The sequence below is a fragment of the Prionailurus viverrinus genome, chromosome D2 (assembly GCF_022837055.1).
Source record: "Prionailurus viverrinus isolate Anna chromosome D2, UM_Priviv_1.0, whole genome shotgun sequence".
NCBI classification, from domain to species: domain Eukaryota; kingdom Metazoa; phylum Chordata; class Mammalia; order Carnivora; family Felidae; genus Prionailurus; species Prionailurus viverrinus.
The window spans coordinates 70,176,366-70,197,892 of NC_062571.1; the positions used below are offsets into that span (position 1 = coordinate 70,176,366).

Sequence of the window (21,527 nt, forward strand, 5' to 3'; positions counted from 1 at the left end):
AAATGCTTCCAGTGATCCATGAGAACGCGCAGATTTTCGGAGGCTTTGGGGGGCACTAACAGAAGTGCTTTTCCTTAGCGAATTTTTTTAAATCTTGAAGTCCGAGCGGGCAATTAAAAACGCATGCAGGCCAATTTCCGGAGGACTGAGATTGCGACGAACAACCAGGAAGCGGCCCGGCTGGGAGCTGTCCCCGGTTCTCCGCTCTGCTGTCGAGGCCGCCTCCGGGGTCCTTACACCGTGTTCCTCTGTCCCGCGTGGCCTCTGCCACGACCTGGGCCTCGGCCCGGGCCGATCACTCCGGAGCCGCCATGTCATCCGATTTCGAAGGCTACGAGCAGGACTTCGCGGTGCTCACGGCAGAGATCACCAGCAAGATTGCGAGGGTCCCTCGACTCCCTCCTGGTGAGAGCCCTGACCCCGGCCGCGCGGGGGTGGCCCCGAGGGCGCCGAGGCTCACGGGCTGTGGAGCGTCTCTAAGGCGCTAGGTGGTTCAGGGGCCCTTCCGGGGCGAAGCAGTCTGACCTGCTTGAGGGTAAAGGCAGAATCCAGGCTGGGTTGTGGAGTGCCGCGAAAAGAGCCTTCGGTATTTGAGCCTTCTGGGCTGGAATCTGGACTTCGCCGCCTTGTTACTTGTACAACCTTGGAAACGTTTCTCTGAGTCCTCGTTGTGTGTTCTATTTTGTTTTGTTTCATTTGTAAAATAGAGATGTGAGTATTACAAGAGAATGAATGAACGCACCTAGATCATAGGTCTGCAATATGCACTACCGTTGTTTTGTTAGTAATAATACTATTACGTTCGGCCAAGTAGGATTAAGAGCTATGGTGCCTGGATTCAAAACCCCACTCTGCCAGTTAAGAGTCGTGGCACTTAAAAAGTTTCTTAAACCTCTCTCAACTTTCCTTCTTGGTAAAATGGTGAGAACTGTACATGTCAATAGAGTTGCTGTGGAGATTAAGTGATCTAACATAGGGAAAGCCCTTTTTTGGTGGTAGCTGCTATAATCGTTAGTATTTTTCATACCCCCAACCCCATTTCTTATTTCTCATCCTTCTTGGAAGACTGCAACCCACTTTTATGTAAAACTTGGTACAGGATAATTTTTCTCACTTTTAGGATTCCACATATCCCATCGAGAAGTGTTCTTGTTCTTGTTTTAGAAGTTTTAGCATATCTTACTTGCCATGCTAATCTGTCAACTCTGAATGTGGGAGCTATGTTTGATTTCCTTGGCATTTACTTAGAAAGGGCTCGGAAAGACGTTTAAGTAAATAAACAGTTGAATATAAATATATTTGGTTTTTTTTTTTTAATTCTGAGACATTGTTTTAGGATTTATCTTTCTCTAAGTACATATTTAATTTGAGTAGTTAGTTGCAGGTGAGATTGTTACTTGTGGCTTAGTTTTGCTGGGGAAACTGAACTGTCATCTGCACTTGACCCTACCTTGGCTTTGGGGTATAGTGTGCAGAAAAGAGGGTGCTCACTGATTTGTGAACTAGTGGGCAGCTTCCCTATTCCCACCTTGTTAGTCAGTCCTTGATGCCAGAATAATTTCTGCTGGACCTAAGTTGTCGTTCTTCTTTCCCTTTCCCTACTTCCCCCAAACTTGTGTGTTTATAAATAATGTTCTTCCTTTATTTCTTCGTTTTTCTTTCCCCTCCCCTGACCCATTTTCTATTAATAGGGACATTTGCTTGAGACCAGGATCTCTGAACTGACACCCCACTCATCCCCTGAAGTCCCAGTTAGTTCTGGAGAGGTGGATGATGTCTTAAAGGGGTTTATGAGCCCAAGTGAGGGAACAAGAGGAGAGAATCAAGGTAGCGTACCACCGAGCTCTGCTGCCTCAGAGATTTTCGTGGAGAGAGTGGCTGATGGCCTCATCACTTCATGATACATCACCTCGCCTCTTCTCTTCAGTTCCGCTTTTCTCCACTGCCCAAGATCATCTTGATTTTTGTTGTCGGTGTTGCTGGAGGCGACTTCCTTTGACTTGAGTTCCAGAGTCGCAGAGTATCAGGACTTGTGGTTTCAGTTGGATTTTTGTTCATTTTTGATTGTAACAGTTTTAACAAAGAAGCATTTTCTGTTTGGGCGAATAGCTTTTGTGTTAAGAAGGTGTTTTATAAAGTAACAAAGTCATACATGGGTGCAAAGTTGTAAAAGCTGTTTCCAAGAAAACAGTTTTTGTTACAGTTTTCTTCTTCCTCGTCTTTATGTTTTAATGTAATGATTCTTACCATTTTGAAGGAAACCTTTGATTTAGGTACCTTAAAAATAAAGCCTTGACTCACCTTACGTATAGTATGGCGTAAGGCCCAAACATAGCAGTTACATTGGAATTGAAAAAGGACCATAGAGCTGGCACTGGAGAAATGCTTACTGACTTGACTAATTGAATGATAGTAATTCTCAAAAATGTAGTAGTTTTCCTCTTAATAGTTACTTATACTTGCTCTCTTTATAATCTGTTTCTAATTGATAAATAGAAAAAATGAAAAAATATATCCAGCGCAGTTATGAATTTCAGATATGTCTCTGGACCATCAGTGTGTACAGCCATGAGAAAAACAGTATAATTAAAAGTAATTACAGTCCCTCCCCATCAGAACATCATTAGTGGTTGACTTAGAGGAGATGAACTATAATTTACTTGAGTTAAAAAGTTTACAATTGGAACACACTTTACAGCCAAAGCAGTTTATTTCCCCAACTTATTAACTTATTTAAATGGAAGTAGAGTGAGTAGAATTGATTGCTATGAACTTCAACCTGTGCTGTGCATACACAATGTATTAAAGTGTTACTTCCAGAGAGAATAGAAAAGATGGAGTACTTTAAAACTTTATTTTATAAAAGAAATTTGATTACTCTGTGGTATGTTTTAAAACAATAAAGAGACTTTGTTCCTAGACTGAAGTGTTTGAATTTAAATAATTTTGATACGTGGACTAATGAAACACATCAGTCCCTCTCTTGGTAATATTCTTATGGCACTGTATTTGGAATTTAATTTTAATGATTAGTGTTCGGTGGTAAAGTCAGGAAAATGGATGGGTAGAAACATACCTAATACTATTGGGAAGTTCCTTTTCTTCTGGTGATGAATCCTAAGTGGGAGGATGCTTTACAGGTACAAAGTTGCCATTACATCAGGGAGTCTTCCTCAAGAATCTTAAATAAAATGTTCTTTTGCAGTTATATGCTTACTTCACCATTTGCAGAGAGATAAATGATCTTTTGTGAATCCTCCCACTTTGTGAGATTCACACATGGCACCTGTTCTGCTACTCGCGAGATGTTCAATCTTGAGCAAATTGCTTGGTCCCTTTAAGCCTGCTTCCTCCATCTTTAAATTGGCGAGAGGAGGTAATTGCTTCAAACTTACTTACAGTGTGGTAAAAATCAAATGAAAGAAAGTCTGGAACACAGTAGCACATTTTGTTTTCACCAGAAAAAGTGCGTGATAAATGAGCTATTAGCGATGTTATTAACACTGCTGAAGAACAGCTGGCAGGGTTAGACAGGACCCAGCTTCTCAGACTTTGTGGTATTAATTAAACTCTTAAAGGAAACTTGGACCTCAATTCTTGCTTCCTTTTCTGCCTAGACTAGAGTTAGGTGAATCTGTCTTGAAGAATGCCTACATTTGAAAGGATGTGAATGATCACGGTCTTTTGGATGTGAAATGGAAATTGGGCTTCGAACTCGTGATATCTAGAAGGGAGGCAGGGGAAAGAAGGGAAAGTGATGGGACAAGACAGGTATCCTTTCTGGAAGAAAATTCTCAAGTCTTGCTCGTGAGTTATGCCACTCCTTGGAGGCTTTTGGAAACCATCTAGGCATAGCTGTGAATGGAAGAAGCCATAAATGTTCCATGAGTCTCTCTTGCCTTTGTAAGTTGTAGTGTTTGTAGGAGGGAGAATTCAGAAAAGTCTGCTTTTATTTATGAATACTATGGTTTGCTTAAAATACATGTGGCTCTGGAGCTGTAATGTCCACATGTAGCTACTGGACACTTGAAATGTGGCTGCAGAGTGAAATGATAATATTTGAATATATTGGGCTATTACTAAAACTAAATATATACATGGATTACAACTAATTTTACTTGTTTCTCTTTACTTTTTAAGATGTGGATACTAGAAAATATAAAATTTCATGTGCGATTTGCATGCATTACATTTCTGTTGTTCTAGAGAGTTAGAGTTGAAGAGATGGTTCCAGTTCTAGTTCAGGAACCTGGGTGCACAGTAAATTGAAATAGCTATACTCTAATCCCATACCCACACTCTAATCCCAGAGGGACCTCTCGCCCTTCAACAATTCAGTTAACCTGAGTAAAGGCTTTATTGATTTTTTTAAAATAACTTTTAATTTTAGAACACATTTAGATTTATAGAAAAAAATCACAAAGATAATATAGAGAACCCTATGTATCTCATGCTCAGTTTTCTTTATTAACATCTTATGTTAATATGATACATTTGTTGTTGCAGCCAGTGAACCCATATTGATACATTACAATTAAATGAAGTCCATGCAGTACTTTGTTCAGATTCCCTTTTGCTTTGTTTATTCGTTTGTTTTACCTGATGTCCTTTTACTATTATAGGATCCAATCGAGGATACTACAAGACATTTATTAATCATGGCTTCTTATGTTCTTAGCTGTGACAATTTTCTCAGGCTTTTCTCTAGACTTCAGTTTGGAGGAGTCCTGGTAGGACATTTTCTAGAATGATCCTCAGTTGGGATTAGCCTGACGCCTTTCTCGTGATCAGACTGGAGTTACAGGTTTGGGGGAAGAAGAGTACAGAAATAAAGCATGATTTTCATCACATTCCATCAAGAATATATACTGTAACTTAATTTATCACTACTGATGCTAACTTTGATCACCTGGCTGAGGTAGTGTTTGTCAGGTTTCTCCACTGTAAAGTTACTCTTTCTCCTCTTTTCCATATTCTTTGGAAGGAAACCATATACATAGCCCACACCTCAGGAGTTGGGCATCAGACTCCACCTCCTCGAAGGCTTAGCATCTGTGTTAATCATTTGGGATTCTCTGCAGGGGAGATTTTGTCTGTTCTTCTCCATTTGCTTATTCCGTCATTTATATCCACGGATTCATGATTTTATTTTTTTCTTCTCTTGTATTCCAACACTACTTTATTTTGTTGCTCACATTGTTCCAGCTTTGACCATGGGAAGCCCCTTCAGCTGGCTTCTGTGTACTCTTCATATACCCCTATTATTGCAGGTTTGGTTTTTGGTTTTTCCTTTTTAGCACTGTCTTACTCTCCAGGGTACTCCAACATCATCTTGTGCTTTTCCCATACCAGTCCTAGATCAGCCATTTCTACAAGGAATCCAACTTCCTTTTATTGAGAAATGGTGTTAGCAACCAAGATCTGGACACTAGGTATGCCCATAGCTCCTGGGGTTTTATTGCTTCTGGTCCCTCAGCTGACAAGGAAATGCATGTGTGTACAGTGAATCACATATGTATACATACCAAAAAATATTTTTATGTGTAACCATCTATGGTAAGTTAAACATGAGTTCGTATTGCTGTCTCCAACTCTAATCTGTTATTACATGGATCATTCTAGAATGGCTTTGTTTCACTAGTGACCATTCTCCACCATGCTACATAGTGTAGCATTAGTAACATATCCATTTTTAAGTTCTCAAATATAAAAAGTTCCTTCAGGGGCGCCTGGGTGGCGCAGTCGGTTAAGCGTCCGACTTCAGCCAGGTCACGATCTTGCGGTCCGTGAGTTCTAGCCCCGCGTCGGGCTCTGGGCTGATGGCTCAGAGCCTGGAGCCTGCTTCCGATTCTGTGTCTCCCTCTCTCTCTGCCCCTCCCCCGTTCATGCTCTGTCTCTCTCTGTCCCAAAAATAAATAAAAAACGTTGAAAAAAAATTAAAAAAAAAATTAAAAAAAAAATAAAAAGTTCCTCTGTTAGTAGTTTCACTCCGCATTTCCCAGTACGTAATTTCCACTGCTGTTTTCTCTAAAAATCCCTGCATTGCACAAAGACAGGTAGCAGCAACTGAAATCAAGTTCTCTCTGACACTTGCACTACTTTATAGGGGGTGTGCAAGGCTCGCGAAGACCTTCTTTTATTACTGGCAAAAAAAAAAAATCACACTATGTAGGTTTGTGTGGAACACAAGCATGAGGCACTTGTGCTGATATCGAGTGGGCAAGGGAAGGTCATGCTATGCAAAGACTTAGGTGTATATCAGCATTCATCAAGCCTATATACAAAAAAGGTGATGACATTTGTTCGTATAGTGCATTTTATGTAGGGTATCAGTGGTGAAGACTCAGTTCTGGACAGCAGACCTTGTTGGAGTTCCAACTCTGCAACTTACTAGCCGTTTAACTTTGGAGAAATTCTTCAATCACTCTGAGTTTGTTTGCTTGCCTGAGAATGGGATAATGCCAGTATCTCCAAAGGGTTGTTTTGAGGGTTGGCTGTGATAATGTTCAACACACAGCCCTGTGAAACTGATGATAGCTGTTAGTTATGAAGTTCTGAATCTTAGGAACATGCCATTTGTAAAGGGGATGCCATTTGGTGTGGAAAGCATGAAGCTTTCTTGGGAATACGTATGAATTGTGCTAGAAGGTTGCCAAAACTTAATGTTGGTAGATATTTCCAAGGTCACCTGATTCATCTTCCTTTCTTCCTCATTCATGCTTTCCTCCTAAATCATCACCTTTTCATTCTTTTCTTAAAGATGTGAGAAATACAGGATTAGGACAAAGACGTGTGAAGAGTGGTCTCTGCCTCCAAGGAGCTGGAAATGAGGGTGAAGAGACAACTACACCAGTTTCTAATGACCATCAGAGCCACTACAGCAGAGCACAGAGGTCTGGGAGTTCAGAGGGGATAACATCGGTCCCAGGAAATCACCTGGAAGGATAGGTGGGATTTAGCAGACAAAAAATGGGGAAAGGGTATATTCAAAGAGGTTGCGAAAAGTGGGCGCAGTGGGTATCTGTTGTTTTTGGGGTGCCCAGAATCCTCCATTCTATCTTCTGATAGCAGCACCTCAATTTTCCATTGAGGAACTACCTCAACCCAGTCTTGGTGGAAGTGACAGGCCACCTATCCAGATCAAGAGGTGAACACATTACCCACGTGAGTGCATTCATAGAATGTTTGCTGGGATTCGAATCATGAGCAGAGTGAGCAGAGAAGAGAGTTGGCCTCGCTGTTCGAGACCCTCCCTTTGCAGAGACTGTCAGTGAGTTCCTGCCCCCTTGGTACTCGAGCCACCCTGGGAACTGTCCTTTCCGAGCTTGGGGGCTCATGTTTACCATTGACTCTATGAGTCACTCCGGTGTGTTCTAATAAGATTTCCCGCTTCTAATTCTAATAGCTGTCTTTCTAATAAATTCCCTTTTTTGGCTTAGGTTATTAGCCAGACTCAATTCTTTTAGATTCAGCCACAGAGTCCTAAATGGTAGCTTAAACAAAGGGTTGGAGCGGGAAACAAAAGTAAGAGAGAGATGTGTTTGGGTAAAAATCAATTGTCTGCTTAGCATGTAGAGTACACACTAGAGAGCTAGTAGTTGGAAATAAAGTTGGACAGGTTGCTTGGATCTGGAATGTGGAACACCTTGACTGCTAGGCTCAAGTGATGCAATCATAGCCAGGTTTTGGGGAGATTAAATGGTAGAGAGGAGCAAGTATGAAGGCAGGGAAACCAGGGTGGTTGGTAGCCTCGCTTCTTTTGTCAATGTTTACACCATCCTGCATTATTTATTCAATTAATCATCATTTTTCAAGAACTGATCATATGACAGTCTCAGTGCTAGATTTTAGGACTATAAAGATAATCAAGACATGAATCCTGTATTCCCAAAGCCCCCAACCTAGGAGATGGTAAGTGTGATAGATAAATTATTGGACTCAGGTAAGAGTTCTAGGTGTTTCTGTAAGGGAGAGTGACTAACTTTTTTGTTGGGTTAGGAAAGGCTTTGAAGAGGTGGTGATTTCTGAAGTGAGTTTTGAATAGCAGTTTGCCAGGTAGTCACAGTGGAGGTGGGCATAGCCATTGGGATTAAAGGTCTTGGGTCCTGGAAATATATCAGGATTAGAGATAAAGATTTGGGATCATAAATGTGTAATATGGCAGCTTAAAAATGGTAGTGGGATGAAATTGTCCAGGGACATAGGCAATAGTCATAAGAGAAGAAAAGCAAAGACTGAACTCCAAGGAACACCAACACTTAAAGGATAAATGGAGGGAATGGATGCCGGCAGAGGACACGGAGACAGAAGTGAGCCTTTAGGAGGATCACAGAATCAGAGTGTTGTGGAAGCCAGGAGATGAAAAAGTGACAGGATGGGAGGAGCAGGAGGTCTGATGCCACAAGATTAAGGAAACGTAGGACCAGACAGTGTCCCATTTGTTTGAGCAAAGGAAAGGTCATCAGACTTAAGAGTCACTTCAGTAGAATGGTGGGGGATGAGAGCAAGATTATAGGGAGGAAATGGGAGATGAGGAAGGCCAATTGTGACTGTGGGTATAAGAGAGAGACATTAGCAAAGGGAAATACAGGACAAGGAAGGCTTCTGGTTTTGTTTTGTTTTGTGAGAAAAACTGTTGCTTATTAGTTCTGGACTAATAAGCATGGACTTATGCGTGGACTTAGCACCTTAAAGAAAACAAGATGTTCCTTCTGAACCGTAAATTCATAATCTCACTCTTGGTCCAGGATGGGCTTGTCTTATTTCATATTCTGTTCTATCACAAAAATACAGTGTGGTTCTATTATAACTTATGGAGATATTGGGCAGATTCATATGTGCCAGAAGGAAATAGATTTGGGGTCATGTACTAAAATTTTAACCTGGCCATATGTAGGCTTAACTTTTTCAAAGAAGCAAAATCAAACAAAATTTTAATTTCAAATGTGCATTTTTCTTAGGGTGAAATGCTTGGAGTGTATACAAAACGTACGTGATAGCTAGCCCCGTAGTTTAGGGGGATCAAAGGGAAGGGGTTGGGATTAGCAGAACCTCATTATTCTAGTAAAATGATAACTTCTACTGAACATTCCCCACTTAGTGTTGACGATCCTTCTGAAGGGCTAGTCAGCCACTAAATGTACCCATTTCAAGCTTCATGATTTCTCTAGTTTCTTGTATTAGTCAGTAGTCATTAGGTTCACAAAAACCTAACTTTAAATAAAGAAAAAGAAGGGACAGCTGGATGGCCCAATCAGTTAAGCGTCTGACTCTTGGTTTTGGCTCAGGTCATGATCTCACGGTCATCATGAGTTCAAGCCCTGCACTGGGCTGTCTGCTGTCAGCACAGAGCCTGCTTCAGATCCTCTCTCCACCACCCACCCCCTTCTGCCCCTTTGTCCACTCGTGTGCATGTGCGTGCTTTCTCTCTCTCTCAAAGATTAAACATAAAAACAAAAAAAGAAATCTGTTAACTCAAGAAAACAAATCATGATAAAGTCAAGCAAAACCTGTGTCAGAGTTATCTGGAACCAGAAACCAATTAACTAAATCTACATACCTAATCTACCTCCCTGCCTACCTACTACCTATCCCTCAGCTTTGTTTCTAAATATAGACTTCATTCTCAACCACTGCAAAGTAACTTGCTTCTTGTAGCTCAAACAATGGATGCCAACAGCTTCTAGACTTATGTTGTCATAACTCCACCAAGAGAGAGGAAAAGATTTTGCTATTGCTGTAGGACTTTGATTGGTCTGCTTGAGTTATATGCCTACTCCACTTCCACCCCCCAGAAAAGTGTGGCAAGAGGGATTGAGCTACTGGGATTGGTCCAACTAGGGTGAGAAGCCCATCCTTTGCTAGGTCACTGCGATCAAAGGGGCAGGATCATAGAAGGAGATAGAATCTCCCATTGACCTGCTTGGTGAAGAGGAAAGCCTCAAAAGAGTGAGGTTACTGCCTGAGAAAAGAAGGGTGTTAGACACGAAACTGTAAATTGTTCAGTAAATTCGCTTGGCACAAAACTTAGGTTCCATCTCTGAATAAATGGACTCATTGTTTTGGAATGGGGGCAGGGAGAAGTTTTCTGAAAATATCTGCTAGGACATGTCTCTCAGAAAAGGGAAGTATAGTTGAATTATCACTTGATGGTGGTGAAGTTTGAATAAACTACATCCAGAGACTTAGCACTTCATAATTTAAAAGTAAGTTTACTTGCATCAGCCTTGTGAGCTAAAAATAATCCAGTCCTAAAATTTCCATTTTAGACAGTACAAACTGAGTCTCAGAAAAAAAAAAACTCTTATCTAGGATCCCACAACCAGCAAGTAAATAATGACTTTGGGTTTAAAATCAATAGTTCTTGGGGCACCTGGGTGGCTCAGTTGGTTAAGTGTCCGACTTCAGGTCATGATCTCACTGTTGGTGGGTTCAAGCCCCACGTCGGGCTCTGTGCTGACAGCTCAGAGGCTGGAGCCTGCTTCAGATCTGGCGTCTCCCTCTCTCTCTGCCCCTCCCCCACTCGCACTCTGTCTCTGTCTCTTGAAAATAAATACATGTTAAAAAACAATTTAAAAAAATAAAAGAATCAATAGTTCTGACTTCAAATATTTCTTCCATTACAGTCAATACATAATGAAAGTACTAACTTTTAAATTTTTTTTAATGTGTATTTATTTTTGAGAGAACACAGAGTGTGAGCAGGGGAGGGGCAGAGAGGGAGGGAGACGCAGAATCCAAAGCAGGCTCCAGGCTCTCAGCTGTCAGCACAGAGCCTGATGTGGGGCTCAAACTCACGAACCGTGAGATCGTGACCTGAGCTGAAGTCGGACGCTTAACCATCTGAGCTACCCATGCTGCCTACAAGTATGATCTTTTAAAGGATTGTAAGATCACACCCAGTTTTAGGAATTGTTTTTTTTTAATGTACCTTTTTTTCAAGCTTTATTTAAATTCCAGTTAATTAGCATACAGTGTAATATTAGTTTCATGTAGAGAATTTCATGATTCATCACTTACACACAGCACCCAGTGCTCACCACCACAAGTGCCCTCCTTAACTCATCACCCATTTAACTCATGGGTTAATACAATTTAAAGTTGATGTGTATCCTTAGCAATTCCTTGGTATTCTTGTTTGTTTCAGATGAGAAGAAGCAGATGGTTGGCCACGTGGAGAAACAGCTCGAAGAAGCGAAAGAATTGGTATGTGCAGACTCAGTGATATGTTTTCACATCAACCCAGAGCCGTTTATGCCGATGCCTTCCTCTAGTCTGCTTTGTACACTGTAGAAACGTGACACATTTCCGATTAGCAGTTTATAATTCCGAAGTCATCAGTTTTTCCATTGAAGAGAATTTAATAGTCTCTTGGGATTGTATTCTTCTTAATGAAGGTGACGCATTAAGTGACTCCCCTTTATTTTCCTTCATAATACGTTTCCTAATAGGTATAAATAGCTAATGCTTGTTAAAGGCATACTCACTACCAGGCACTGGATTAAACACATTACTTGCTTTATCATATTTAATGTTCACACAAGTGCTGTGAGACAAAGGCTGTCTGTCAAAAAGTGTTAAGGACCTGAGATGTTCCCCTGTTGCTTTGTGACAGCTAAGTTTGCGATAGTGTCATGGATGCTGGTGGAAGACAGGAGATTCCTCAGTCAGAGGCAAAAGAACTTTATTACAGCAAAAGGTGCCACCCGAGTCTCAGCACAATTGCCTCAGTTCCCTGAGCCCCAGTTCCCACAGGAGTGACGCGGGTTTGCCTGGAAGAATGTCTACCCACAGCAGAATACCTTCCGGGAAAGGAACCTGGAGCCTGGGAAATGCCTTGCTTTGTAGCAGCCTGTGAGCAAGCCTGCTGTTTGTCCCGGAGGGGCCCATTATTTCCTCCCCCAGGGCTGTTCCCTATAAATACAACCCTGAGAAATGGCTTGAAAGGAGCAGTCAGGGCCTTGTATTCCTGACATGCCCAGCAAGACATGCGGGAATGTGAGAGACCCACAGAGGAGTGATTCTCAGTGCCATTATTCTCCCGTTCTGTAGGTGGGGAAACTGAGGCCCCGAAAGATTATGTAACTTTGAGGTCCTACGCCACAAGTGGTGGGGTAAGAGCTTGTATTTAAACAGGCTATACCCAGAGCTCTGGCTTATCTTCTACTTTTTGATATAAATATATTTGCAAATCAAGGAACAAAAAGTTTGAAAAGGTGTTGTTTCCCAGTTTGGGGTTTTAAAGCCAAGCTTTACAAGCGCGACTCTGCTTGTGGCCGCAATGGGGTCCTAAATGAGAGTGTTGCTTCCCTACATACTGAAGGGCACTTCGGTACCCGCTTGCTAATATCCTTACAGTTTCCCCGAGTGTGTTTCTGGTGACTGCTGTTGCCAGGTCAAATAAGTTTGGGAAACTAGCTGGCTTAAATAGAATTGGAGGATGGCATCTTTTTTGGTTGTTGTTTTTCTGCAGAATCCTCTTGGACCCGTAAGTAGGCTAAGAGGCATTATGGATCTCTAAGAAGGGACTATAGGGGCCAGCTAAAGCATGGAGCATTTCCAGAGTTATTCAACTGAGTTACTTTTCTTGACAGGGTCATACACAAGGGGCTACTGTTTTAGAGGGTCTGAAGAAATAGGTGGCTGTCATTCCCCACTGCACAGCAGACCTTTGCTCCGTGACTTTGAGCGCGGAGGCAGCGGTTGCACAGCCGCTACTTTGTCTTCTCTGTCGCTGGCTCTTTTCTAGCCATCAGAGTGTCGGATGCTCTCCGGACCCTGCAAGATCAACTTCTCATCTCTGCTGTGCTGTCACTGCCTCTACAGTGGCAGCTTTGCGTCCAACTCCAGCTTCGAATGTCTGCCTCAGTTTTGAAAGTTGCCCCCTTTTCTCAAATGCCTTTCTCCGTACTTTCTTTTCTTTTTATATTCGACTCTTTCTCTCATGCTTCCTGGCCTTCGTGTAACAAGACTGACCTTCTACACAGTGTAGCTGCGAGTCAGGACTGTCCTGCCTTCCAGCTGGCAAGCGCATTCTGAATGGAACTGTACAAGTAGTCAGTTGTTTGGATCCTGAGTTGATGGCTTATAGTGTTGAGTTCTTAGGAGCAGTTCTTTTGCATCAAAAACTGTGTTTTGGTTTGTTGACCTTCTTTTGGAGCCATCAAGTTACTTAATGATGTTAGAAAGCTGGTTTCCTAAGAGCCAAGATTTTACTGTACCAAGAAGTATAAAACATAGTTATACCTCATGGAGCTTATAACTAACATAAAGAATTCTGTCTAAGATATGTGTTTCTGTTTGTTGAAAATGGTCAGACAGCGAATTTACTTAACTCTGATGACAACCTTTTTAAGGATACTCTCAGTGTATTACACTCTCTCCTTTGGATGAGGACCCTGGCAGAAACACTTGTTTTTGATTTTGCTTATCAGGATTACTTGTGTTTCTGCTGAACAATCGGTTTGTGTTAATCTCTTGGACACTGCTAGTCTTGGGTTTACCATGTCTCCCGCTTTATGTTGGCCACGTGAATGTTGTGACAACATGAAGCCAAGCTCACGTTAGCCTTATTGCTGGTGTCATTTGAAGTGCTTGCTGTGTGTTTCCTTTTTTTCTTTCTTGCCTCCTTTTAATTTCATTTCCAGTGTCTTTATAAAATGCCTTAAACAAAAGTGAAGTCAAATCTCGGATTTTCACTTACATGTACTTTGGCAGTTACTTGGATGATTCTGCTCACCCTGTAAGCACTAAGGACTTAATAATGATTTCAGAGAAGTGAAATAATTGCCTTGCTGAGTAACTATTTAATTTATTGGTGCTTCACATTTATGTAGAGATATGGTAATAATTTAAGTGGTCACCACTTAAGTCAACCCTAATTAAAACTATGTCTCTCTCTCTCTTCTTTCTTTCTTTCTTTTTTTTTTTTTTTTAATAAAAATTAAGGCCTGTGAATTGAAACATGGTATTCTGGGTATCTGAGTGCTGCTATTATTCAGTCCCTATTGCTGGACGAGTAAGGGGTATATAAGTGATAAGCTTATAGTAGTTAGGGAAATAACTCATTAGAATACTTTATTTTTTAAAATTTTTTTAATGTTTATGTATTTTTGAAAGAGAGACAGACAGAATGCAAGCAGGGGAGGGGCAGAGAGAGAGGGAGACACAGAATCCGAAGCAGGCTCCAGGCTCTGAGCTGTCAGCACAGAGCCCGATGTGGGGCTCGAACCCATGGACCATGAGGTCATGACCTGAGCTGAAGTTGGACGCTTAACCGACTGAGCCCCCGGCGCCCCTAGAATACTTGAAAAGGTAAAATATATAGCAGCGTTTTTGGATGTGAGTTTATTAGACATGGCCGGAGCCAATTTGCTGCTGTTGTTGGTTTTTGTTTTTTAATGCCAAGTATAAAGAAGCTACCTCTGATACCTTGTGTCGTACTTGCTCTATTTCTTCTTCTTCATCAGTAATCACCTCTACGATTCTTCACATTAATCTGGCGATTATCAAGCAAGAGACACTGTTGTAAGCACATTATGAGAATTACGCCTCACAGCTGTCCTACAGAAGACATACTATTTATAGAAATGAGAAAGTAAGGCCCAGATAACGTAATAAACCGGTCCAAAGGTGCATGACTAGTAAATAGTGGAGCCTATGATGTGGACACCGGCATCTGAATCAAAAGCCTGTGTTCTTAATCATCACCCTGTTTCTGTATCACCTCTCTTTACATGCTCGCGTGTTGTTTCCAAAGTGTTATTAGTGACAGATTATTGAAAAGTATGCTGCTGTAATTTCAGTGAGCTTTGTGTAATTTAGCATATTACTGCATCCATTTAACTCTATTATCAACATGGTTATAAAGTAGGAGTCCGGCTGGAGGCTGAGATCACATATTGGTTGGCATGTGATTTCCCTAATCAGAAAAGAGTTTCCAGAAGAATTTTCACCAAATGCCTAAGTCTGGGCTGGCCTTTTATAGAAAGGGTAGAAATAATGGTTTGTTTTAGGTTCCCATAGTCCTGGTAGTTTGGGGTCAAAAGACCAACCAGGTTGGGTTGGATTGAATGATAGGACACACCGAAGGTATTAAAATTGTTATTATTGAGGATATTTGGATTAATGCAAATTAATACGTTCTAAAAAACATTCTTGGCAAAGTGAGTGCTTTGTCACTCTGTGTGTCACTAACTCAGTAACTATTTGTTGACCTAAACAAAAGTTAAGCACAGAAGCAGTCCCATTGTTACTTGATCATGGGCAGCTAGCTCCCTCAGCCCGGCTCCTCCAGTGGAAAATGAGGAATTGGGACTAAATCATTTCAACTCTAGAGGTCTGGCCAAATACAGTGCAAGCATATGGTATAAGTCATGTGTTCTTCTCACCCTTCCAGCTTGAACAGATGGATCTGGAAGTCCGAGAGATCCCACCCCAAAGTCGAGGAATGTACAGCAACAGGATGCGAAGCTACAAGCAAGAAATGGGCAAACTTGAAACAGATTTTGTGAGTCAGATTCTACCCTCTGTCACATTTACTAATCTTTCACTGAATTTTCACCTGTATTTTTTATTGTTTCCTCCACACACCTCAGTTAGCATGACGCGCATTGTCTCTAGGAGCTTGTGCTGGAGACAAGCACAGCTTTCGCTGTGGATAACTTAGGGGTCTAAAAATGCTTGGGGCGCCTGGGTGGCTCAGTCGGTTAAGCGTCCGACTTTGGCTCAGGTCATGATCTCATGGTTTGTGGATTCGAGCCCTGCGTTGGGCTCTGTGCTGACAGTTCGGAGCCTGGAGCCTGCTTCGGATTCTGTGTCTCCCTCTCTCTCTGCCCCTCCCCTGCTTGCACTCTGTCTCTGTCTCTGTCTCTGTCTCTGTCTCTGTCTCTGTCTCTCTTAAAAAAATAAACATTAAAAAAAAATTTTTTTTATGCTTAAAGAGCTAGCTAATGACGGAATATGAGGGATGCTGGGTTCACGACTCACAAGTAGATCCAAAACCTGTGGTCCTCTGAGTTTAGACAGTATTTATTGCCACTTAGCATTTGTTAGAATTTTGAAGCCGAATTTTGGGCCTTTTCATAGTCTGCAGGCTTTAAGATGCCGTGTTCACAGATGGACTTCAGGGACTCATGAATGTCCTGAAATTATATAGGTATTTTTGGATATCCATTTCGCTGTACACTCTTTTCCTGGGATGGGTACCATAGACTTTATTAGAGTCTTAAAAGGATACATTACACTTTTCCAATCAAAAGGACAAAAGGAATTCAGCTGGTAATTCGTACAAGTGATCCTTTCCACCAATTGCTCCATGAGAATATTTAGCTTTCTCTTCCTATACATCCGACTGTCAACTCTGCCCACTTTAGAGCAAATTTAAGAATGTAAATGTAAACGTATAATGTTGAAATTGTTAGTAATTAGAAAGTCATAAGTGAATAAAAAGATACAGCTGAGCAACTCCACTTCTGGCCATCTATCCAAAGGAATTAAAAGCAGGGTTTCAAAGAGCTATTTGTACATCCACGTTCTAGCCTCATTATTCGCAACACCAAAAGATGGAAGCAACTCAGTGTCCAGCAACAGGTGAATGAATAAACAAAACATGGTACATGTGTACAATGGGGTATTACTCAGCCTTAGAAATGGAGGAAGTTCTGACATATGCTGTGACATGACATGACATGACATGCTTGAGGACATTATGCTGAGTGAAACAAGCCAGGCACAAAAGATAAACACTATATGATTCCATTTATATGAGGTATCTAGAGGACTCAAATTTAAGAGACAGAAAGTAGAATGGCAGTTTCTGGGACCTGAGGGGGTGGGGAAAATGGGCAGTTATTTAATGGATATAGAGTTTCAGTTTTACAAGGTAACAAGTTCTAGAGATGGGTTGCTCAACATGTGAATATATTTAACACTATTAAACGGTATACCTGAAAATGATGAAGATGGCATATTTTATGTGTAGTTTACTGCTTAAAAAAAATAAAGATACAGATGAAGAAAGATCTGAGCTTCACCTGTAAGTGACAGTGGAGTCATGTCTTGACAGGTGAATCAACTTCACTTCTGACCCTGGGGTTCAAATTCATAAAGTCCAGAGTTTATAAGGGTCTTTCCACCTCTTCTCCTGCCTTAGGTGTTTTACTTATGAAGGCCGTGCCTTCTAGACTACAGTGGTACCAAACCTAGTCGAAATTCCACCTAGAATCTGGAGATTGGGTGATTCGCAGTTATGCATGTTTGTTTTATATTTTAGTAGATATTTTCCTGAGGAGTTGAGATAGGCTATGTCAGTGGCTCTGATGCAATTGCCTTTTAAATTGTGTTTCTATTAATTACAAAAAGAGAAAAAAAAAAAATCAATCCATGATGGGCCTAAACTGAGAAAAGAAATGTGGCTGCCTAGCTCCTGTGCTCTGTGCTAGGTAAAACCTTCTCTGACTGCTTCGGGAAAGGTAGGCTATCTTAGCAAGAATAAGAGATATAGTGAGAAAATTAAATTGATTTAAGAATTTGACCACTCGAATTTATACTCAGACAACTCTAATTAAAGTTAATGTTTCAATATAAATGATGAATGTAAAGTAAAACATTTATGAGGATTGTTTTAGTTTGCTAACCTCATCTTTATGAAACTCCTTTACAAAGATTTCTCTCTTGGTTTCTAAAGTAACAAACTATATTAGTTTGTGAGGGCTACCATAAGCAGTGCCACAGACTGGATGGTTTAAACAACAGATCTGTACTTTCTCACAGTTCTGGAGGCTCAGAGTCCAAGGTCAAGGTGTCAGCAGGTGTGGTTTCTCCCTAGGCCTCTCTCCTTGGCTTGTAGACAGCCGTCTTCTCCCTGGGTCTTCACACGGTCTTCCCTTTGTGTCTGTGTTCTCATTTCTTCTTATAAGGAACCAGTCACATTGGATTAGAGCCCACCCTAATGATCTCATTTATACTCAATTAACTCTTCTCCAAATGCAGTCACTTTCTGAGGTACTGAGGATTAGGACCTCAACATCTGGAGGTAGACACAACTCAACCCATAACACTGAATTTAGTCGTAATCTTTTCTTCTTAAAATTTTTTTCAGAAATTAAGTTGCTTTCATTGCTTATAAGTCAGCCAGTTCAATCTTCAGTGTTTTTTGTCTCTTGAAGAATATAATCCTGGGTAGAGTCCTTTAAGTATTTGGATATTATATACTTGGGTAGGTATTTCTCAGGCATATTTTCTATTATAAAGTGAAACAGAACCAGTAACTATGAACTAAACATTTATTCTCCCGGCCATCGTTAAAAATTCATGTGTTTAGGTGTATAATTGTTCACACAACTTTCTTCTCCTTCACCATTACCTCCACCCCCTTCCATTGTTTAGTGACTTAACGGTTTATAAAGCGCCTTAATGTGTACTACATTTCACTGTATGAAGAGTAGAGAGAGGAGATGTGAAGGACTCTCCCCATTTACACATGATAGAACCAGGAGGTTCAGATTGTTTCTGGATTCCATTCACCACATCTTTCTCAAGCCCTGCTGTCTATAGACACTGTCCTCGGTACTTGGAAAAAGCTGTAAGATCAAGTTTCTGCTCTCATGGGATGTAAGTACCAGTGGGGAAGACAAGAAGCAAATAGACAAATATGCAGATAGCACAATTCCAGGTAGTGATACATACTGTCCATGACAATGAAGTGAGTAAAGGGGTGAAAGTGGCTAGCAAAGTGGTCGTGGCTCTTGACTGAAAGAGAAAGAGGCACATTTGTTTACAGAGAGAGGCAGAAGAAAGACCTACAAGGGCACTGTAGGCATGGTAAAGACCTTGGCGGTTACTCTGGTTTGAAGAGAAGCCCTTGGGGGCCGTTGAGAAGTGAGTGGTCCTTTGACTCCTGCTTTACAGCTCTCTCACTTTCCCTCACCACATGTCTCAGGAGGGATTTGAACGAGTGTGGAAGATATTTATGTAATTCTTTTGATTCTTACTTTCTTTGTATATTTAATGCTTTTTATTTTTAAAGGAACAAAGAGTATCTTCTTAAAGATATTTGACAACCTTCTCATGGTGATGTACCTAGAACTATTGAACCCCAAGAAAAAAGAGCACAGCTGCTCTTAACTGCAAATGAATCAGATCTGTTCTTCCCCTTGTAATATTGAGACTTTGGGGGGTCATTTGTACCAATGAGGAAGGGCAGAGGACAGCCCGATACTTTTTTCTTTGACCCTCACTATCTACTTGTTCTCTTTCCTTGGCCCCTCCTCTTCTTCCTGTGCCTGTTCCTTAGACACTGGGTCCTTCAGGCTTCTTCTCCACTTACTGCACTGTCTATCTCTGTGTAGCATCATCCACTCCCATGGCTTCCACGATGGCATCTCTACCCACCTGCATTTCTAACCAGATCTCTGTAGCTCTAGATTCATGGTTCTTTTTTTTCTTTTAATTTTTTTTAATGTTTATTTATATTTGAGAGAGACAGAGACAAAGCACGAGCAGGGGTGGGTGGAAAGAGAGGGAGACACAGAATCCAAAGCAGGCTTTGGGGTCTGGGCTGTCAGCACAGAGCCCAACACGGGGCTCAAACTCACAGACCATGAGATCATGACCCGAGCCAAAGTTGGATGCTTAACTGACTGAGCCACTCAGGCTCCCCGAGATTCATAGTTCTCACTATTTACTTTACCCCAGCGTTCCTTAAACACAAACACTTAAACTTGACAAGCACTAGTCACTTCAGAGTTATCGTTAATTTCTTCCTCTCTAAGCAACTTTGTGCTTCCAGTTGATCACTGAGAACTAGCAATCCTGCCACTTAAATATCTCCTACTCTCCTCTCCACTGCTGGAAGCTTTCATGTTTCTCCATCTTGATGTTTGTAGTAGCCTTTCCTCCTTCTATTCTTGTCTAGCTCTACACCACCCTCTGCACCAGTCTGGAATGATGTTTCTAACACACTGATCTGAATACGTCATATTATTCCACAAAATCCCATGGAGTGCTCATTGCCTGATGAATAAAATCCAGGTCAGCTTATAGGCTTTCTGTTCTGTTCCATTGCTTCTTCACATGTCCAGGAATTGTATTATCATGTGCTTGGTATTGTGGATCATACATTGTTAAAAGCCTAGGTTTGGTTGGTTTCCTTTAGAGCAGTGCATCTCAACCTTTTTTTCATTATTGCCCCCCTAAGGAATCTTTTTAGACTTTTTTTCCTAATTGCCCCTTCCTCCTCCTACCCCATGAAATTTTGATACTACAGATATACTGTGTATCTGTACACTTGTCCATGTACTATGGCCCTTTGAAGGGCCCCATGTCTTTGTAATGTAGTAAATTGTTCGTCCTCCCAAGAACTAATTTTTGCCTCCATGGGCATGATATAACTTCTGCTGACAATGCATGCTTTAGAGATTTCTCTCTCTCTCTTTTTCTTTCTTTCTTTCTTTCTTTCTTTCTTTCTTTCTTTCTTTCTCTTTCATTCATTCATCTGTTCTTCTTTTCTTTTCTTTTTTCTTTTTATTTAGAGTAAGCTCTGTGCCCAGCATGGGACTTGAACTCACAACTCCAAGATCAGTGGTCTCATGCCAGCCAGGAACCCCTCAGAGAATGATGAGCTTTATATGGGCAAGCAGGTAACTTACTAACAGGTCAGATTGATCCTCTCAAGGCTTATTGTTAAGGTTTTTTAGGACATGTCTAGAGTAGACCTACTTTTGAGGTGTGGCCTTTCTTGGCTTCCACTTGAGTGACTGGAGCATCAGTGAATGCTCTACCTTATGTTTGGTCAGAATTCTGTCTCCCTGCTTTGGGTGACCTCCAGACTCTCAATTCTGCCCATAGCCCCCCAATACCTGTTCTCTGCAAGACCTCGTGGGATCTTGTCCTCTGCGTGTGCAAGTTCATTTTCAGCCACAGACAGAAGGAGGCCCCTGTTTAGATTTCTGCAGCCCCTTCTCTGTGTAGCTCCCTCCTCTCTGTTACCCTGCTAAATTCTCTCCATCTCAGTCCCAAACTCCAGTGTCTGCCTCTTAAGCTCAGTGACATGCTGTGCTCCATTTTGACTCCACCCCCATGTGCTGTAGTCTGGAAAGTACCTGCAGGCTGAGAGTGATGGCAACTGTGGGACTCTTTTCAAGTGTTTCTCTTCTCCAAAGGATGGCAGTTTCTACACTGCCTGTTGTTCAGTTTTTAAAAACAGTTACTTCATATGTTTCATCCATTTTTTAGTTGTTTAGAGTGGGAGGATTAGTCTTGTACTGATTGCTCTGTCATGGCTGGCATAAAACTTCAGTGTACTTTTAATGTTTATTAGTCCCTAGCAGGTAGCCAGGTGCATCTGAGAATAAAAAATAAAAATAATAGTCTGCTGTTTACAGTGACCCATATCATAGATTTTAATTTGTAACTGAATAAATAACTACTTAAAAGATTTAATAATCTTGTTGTAATCTGTATGCGTAATTGTGGGCAGTTAAAGGAAGGCAGTAGTTATCATTGTGTTCTCTTTTATACTGTTGCTA

General features: G+C 41.2%; 1 protein-coding gene across 11 annotated transcripts in view; it reads left to right on the forward strand.

Annotated features, from left to right (window-relative positions):
• Positions 1 to 94: 94 nt before the first annotated feature.
• VTI1A (vesicle transport through interaction with t-SNAREs 1A) overlaps positions 95 to 21,527 on the forward strand; it is a 359,148-nt gene continuing 337,715 nt past the window's right edge. For 4 of the 11 annotated variants that reach the window (XM_047826096.1, XM_047826099.1, XM_047826098.1 and 1 more), the window contains exons 1-3: positions 99 to 405; positions 11,147 to 11,205; positions 15,398 to 15,508. In XM_047826096.1, coding sequence (XP_047682052.1) covers positions 312 to 405; positions 11,147 to 11,205; positions 15,398 to 15,508 — 264 coding nt within the window. In that variant the 5' untranslated portion in view covers positions 99 to 311. Of the gene's footprint in view, positions 406 to 11,146; positions 11,206 to 15,397; positions 15,509 to 21,527 lie in introns of all 11 variants that reach the window. The other 7 variants (XM_047826094.1, XM_047826095.1, XM_047826100.1 and 4 more) reach the window with 5 other exon arrangements.